General features: G+C 32.0%; 1 protein-coding gene across 1 annotated transcript; it reads right to left on the bottom strand.

Moving 5' to 3' along the window:
* Positions 1–2,075: 2,075 nt before the first annotated feature.
* LOC110940059 ((-)-beta-pinene synthase, chloroplastic) lies at positions 2,076–4,841 on the bottom strand. Its single transcript, XM_022181616.2, has 7 exons — positions 4,632–4,841; positions 4,023–4,305; positions 3,545–3,920; positions 3,046–3,264; positions 2,829–2,967; positions 2,509–2,757; positions 2,076–2,372 (listed from the first exon to the last, which is right to left on the bottom strand). Exons 1-7 carry the CDS (start codon positions 4,839–4,841, stop codon positions 2,076–2,078), a joined length of 1,773 nt encoding a protein of 590 aa, XP_022037308.1.
* Positions 4,842–5,087: the final 246 nt, after the last annotated feature.

The following is a 5,087-nucleotide window of genomic DNA, read 5'->3' as shown; positions in this document are numbered from 1 at the left end:
GTTAAACTCATGTTTCTCTTTCTTTTGCTACGCATTGAAAATGACCGAGTTTTCACCCATTGCAACGCGTGGGTTTCGCCTACTAGTTTTATAAAATTCGGAGTATACCATTGTAACGTATTTATCTTTTCTACGTATAGATATAAAGTTTACTCAAAACAGAGCTATGAATAGTAAAGTACAAGTGATCAAAACACAACTATACATGTCATGAAAGCTATGTCATGTTTTAGTCTTTTTTTAAATGACGTGTTTACACTTTTCGTTATTTTAGTAAAAAAATATAACATCTTATACATTTTGAATATAACATTTTGATGTGCTTATTTTTATTTATGATTACGATAAAATATAAATCATTTTTTTTTTTGTATTTTGCACATTAGAAACGAACTGATATAATCCGAAGAATGTAGGATCCGATATGGCATTTTTATAATATATAATATAACGTTACGATTCGAATACTTGACATGGCAATATATAAGCTATTGCGATTGCCGATACGATAACAGTAAGTAACGAATCAAATGCGAATTCTCCGTTGCAACGCGCGTTAAGAAAACCATAGTTATATATTAAAACATAACTCCTTGCTATAGTAGAGATAATGACCTTCAATAAAAGGTTTATTACCATAATTTCATTTCAAAGAAAAAAGATGTGGTCATACACTTAGGGGTAAAATGAAAACTAGTTGGTAGAAGTCTTTTTGTCTACTCATCAAAGATCTAATATTGGCCTATACTCCTCTTCATTTATAGCAATTCAATTTTCATTTGTTTTTTCCTTTTTTCATAATAAGAATAAAACTAAATCATTATTTGTTTTTTAATTATCATTAGAGACGTGCAATATTTTGGGTTTTTCTTAATTGTTTTTAGGGGTTTTTTTTTGTGTGTTTTTTGAAGTTTCGTCGCAACCTTCTATTTTAGATAAGTTGTTGATATAAAAACCTACCTACTATATTGACTTGTGAGGTAAAACTTTTAAGAGAAGAATGACACAAATTATCTGAAGTTTTAAGATAATTTATTATAGAAAATTACAACAAATCAGAAAGAACGTGGTGGTTAAAAAACTTTTTTTTCTTTTTTTTTTTTAATAAATGGAACAAATATTTTGAATTTCAAACAAAATCGACATTAATTTTACAATTAAAGCAGGCATATTATTAGCCAACAAAGACAGGATATAATCTCAGTTGTCAAGAAATCAGCATTCTCCTTCTCAGCATATACTACTAGAAAACAACTAAATTTATGACAAGCTTATTTGAAGGAAATTTTTAGCAAATTGGCCTTTGCTACAAATATGCGATAAAAAATTCCGTGTGAAATAAACTAAAATTATATATATGACTCTCTACGATCATATGATATTTGCAATGTTGTCATATCTTGTGTCTTAAGCATGTTGGTCTAGCACAAAATACAATCAACTCTTCAAATATCATACTAAAATTATAAAGGTGTAGAATAATATTGACAATCTAAACAGAAGAACATATCGAATTATAAGGAAATACCATTTGAGCTCGATTGAGCTAACGATAAACAACATCATTAATCAGTATGTACAGTTGTTGTGGTCCTAATGTGCAAGTAATGGGAGATGGAGTCAGTGCGTCACGAGTTTTCTAACTAACACTAATTATTTTCCTTTACCTTGAACGACGTTACACTAGATTAATTATATTTTGTTACAACTTTAAACTCAATTTTCTCATTTTGTTCTAACCAGATTTTCCCAAATAAAATAACATGTCACGCTCAACTGTACGAGAACGATTTTTAATGGATGACTAGTCGACATCTGGGTTATTATTAAGTTAAAGTTGATATTTTTAAAATTAAGGTCACTGTCAAAAAACAATCCCATTAATTCTCACAAGCATTGCATATTGCATACTGCATATATTTAACAAATTGCAACTTGCAACTTAATACAATTATATTATACGCTCAATGTCATATATAGATTCTTCCAAACCATAAAGTGGGATATGATTTGGAATCATAGTATAATATATTAAACTCCACCTCAAATATATGACAAATTCATATGCTGTAGTATTATGTCAATGGATTGACTAACAATGATAATACATGAGATTTTGTCACATCTGGACGATGACCATGCCCGTCTGCTTCATGGTACATGAATTGCGCCATTCGACCCAAGTTTGTTCCACATTCGGTAACCTCCTTTAAAAACTGAGAGTTAATTACACTCGATCGTTCTTTGTTAAGTTTCTTCCATGTGTTAAGTATTAACGTTTTCACATACATTCTAGCTTCCTCTTCACTTGCACCAGTCTCATTCATGTAACACTGAACTGATTTTGGAGTATCACCTCTTTCCATTTCGTCCTTTAATTAGAAATAAGTCACTGGTTAACCACATTTTATATTTTTTTGTTGAAGAAAACTAATGTTAATTCGTATTGCTATACCATTGCCTTTTTTGTGTGCAACTTTTTTAAAGTGCAAATTTTAAAATAGTTACCGTGTATGTCGCCAAGTCATCAGCAAGCCGAAGGATTATTGATGAGTAGCGAATGATGTTCTCGGCTCTTTCCATGGAATGCAGGAGTTCTTCGGTTGGAGTAACTGATGTTACAAGACTAATATGCGCGAGCATTAAAGGGAGTGATATTGACATATAAGCATTTTCCAAGTACTCTTCAAGTGTTGGCTTGTATCCACTGTGGTACCACTGAGCTTCTTTTAGGTATGCCTTGCACAATCCTTCCCACTGCAATGTTTTTAAATATGATAATCTAGATTGGAGGATTAGAACATAGTTAATGAAGAGGATTTAGTTACCGCTTTTGTTAAGTGCGGAAGGTTGAAGAACCCTGTTTCTGTCAATGTATAATATGCGATCTCGTTTATTGAGTTATAGAATCCAACAAAACATATCTTCATATACTCAGGGAGTTCTTCAATAGAGTTAATATCCCATCTACACATTGGAAGATCTCAAGACATTATATTTGTGCAACACTAATTAATAAATGTGACATTCTACAGGATCGATTACCTGCCGACAGCCGCAGTAAATTGCTCAAGTTCTTCCAAAGTACCATACACATCATAGACATCATCGAAAGAAGTAATCATAGCGAAAACCTGTGCTAGCATTCTCCTTAGAGGACTAAATTGCGGTAGGGAGTTGGTACCAATCGTCCAGAGGAAATTCTCCACCAACCGGTCTCGAAGAAAGGGCAGCTTTGAATCCCAGCTTGTTTTTTTCCACCATCTGTAGAAATATGAAGAACCCATGAGGATTTGTGTATAATAGATCAACTATATATTAGAATACAATAAGGATAATTAAATAGAAAAAGTAATCAAATCATATCTACTAGTTATAAAAGAGTAAATTACAATAAACTCTAATTATTATTCTATTGAATTAGAGTAAATATATATCGCTAACACCATCTACATATTCTTATCGGCTATATCATGATCAGTTTATGCAAATGCACTCATGTCATGATTAGTTTAATTTGTTGATATAAAATTTGCATATGTACCTTGACGTGTGTTTTAAATCTTCTAGGTGAATCGCTTGCAACATATTAAAGTCCAGTTTGGCAAGCTCGAGCAATGTTGGGTTCATGTCAGTTCGTTTTTCATACGCTTCAATAAACCACTTTGCCTCCACTCGTGGAACCATCCATTGAAGCGGAATATCTAACGCGTGACTTATTAACGATGAGAAATGTTCATCAGCAATGTTTTTTAAACTTTCTTTCAAATATTTAGTCATGAAATCTCGAGCATCGTCTAATATATCTTCATCCTCTACTGAAACATAAGAAGCTTCATACAAGTTTAGCATACCGATGATATCTTTCTGTAAGTGTCCCTTGAAATTACCGGTATCATCCAGAATGTCTTCGAATATCTCTATTCGACACAAATCAAAAACAATACTAATGTTCAATATTTCAAAATTGTAAATCAAAATACGAGATAAATTAAGACATCCTTCATTAATTTACTTGGTACCTTGAGGGACATGATATCCATGTTGTCTCAAGACTCTAAACCCAAGGGATTTAAGATTTAAATCCAATTTAGTCCACTTTTCAGAAGTTTCATAGTGGTTGTAGTATATATTTCTTAAGACATTGCTTATTTCATTCTCAAAATGATAAGATATGCCAAGCCTCTGCAAATCATCAACCAGGTTGAGCATCTTCAGCGGATTCTCCTCCTCTTCATTATCTTTATAAATCATGGTCCTCACTGCTTCTTTTAGTGTCTGCAATGTTGGCATGTGCTTCTCTCCCTACACATAATTAACAACAATTATGCATGTTATATATAGTCGTACATTATTTTTAAAAAAAAAATCCTTGTAATCTTGTATGTTAACTTTTTTAACAGGGATTAAATCTACCCTTAATTCTATAATATTGTTGTGCATCACACGACTCAAATCCCGAACTACATAGGAAAGGACACTATATTACACACCTTGGTACTATATTACACACTTTGGTACCGCTAGGGCAAAGCCCCTTTGGTCCTTGTATGTTGACTAGTTGTTTTCTCAAAAGATTATTAATACATGAAAGTTAAAAAATAAAATGGCTAAAAGGTTAACAAGCGTACTGTATATTTGCTAGTGAGGGACTGAATATGATCATATGACCATATTGAAGGAGGATAACTTCCTGATCTTCTAACTGAGGTTGCCGTGGTAGGAGCATCCATAACTTTGTTTTTATGAATTAATAGCTTTTCACAGGCAACAATATTTTTTCTACTCGAAGAAGTGTTCGAAATAAGGAATGGAGAAGAAAATGCCCATACTGAAGCCATGATTGCAAAAGATTATTGTTTGTTTGTTGATGGTTTTCAAAAGCCACAGACTCACATATATAGAGGTTAAGTGGGTTGCGTAAGGGAACATATACATAATATATTATGCATGAAATGCATGATCTAAAATATTTTTATAATAATTTTATTACTTTCCATATGTGATATATGCGAATATATGCATATCCTTAAAAAATTGCAATCCGAAAGCATTTATTATTTTAAAGATTACAATTATATCATTTA

This window comes from Helianthus annuus, chromosome 5, assembly GCF_002127325.2.
Source record: "Helianthus annuus cultivar XRQ/B chromosome 5, HanXRQr2.0-SUNRISE, whole genome shotgun sequence".
In the NCBI taxonomy this organism is placed as follows: Eukaryota; Viridiplantae; Streptophyta; class Magnoliopsida; order Asterales; family Asteraceae; genus Helianthus; species Helianthus annuus.
Note: the sequence above shows the minus strand (reverse complement) of the source record. Positions and strands in the feature narration are given on the sequence as shown.

Bases quoted from the DNA above. Each gene is read 5' to 3' on its own strand.
- LOC110940059 (XM_022181616.2), bottom strand. From the start codon at position 4,841: ATGGCTTCAGTATGGGCATTTTCTTCTCCATTCCTTATTTCGAACACT. The intron at 3,265-3,544 runs GTACATATGCAA...ATATTTCTACAG, and splicing joins GATTTAAAACACACGTCAAG to ATGGTGGAAAAAAACAAGCT. The intron at 2,968-3,045 runs GTAATCGATCCT...TCCAATGTGTAG, and splicing joins TTTACTGCGGCTGTCGGCAG to ATGGGATATTAACTCTATTG.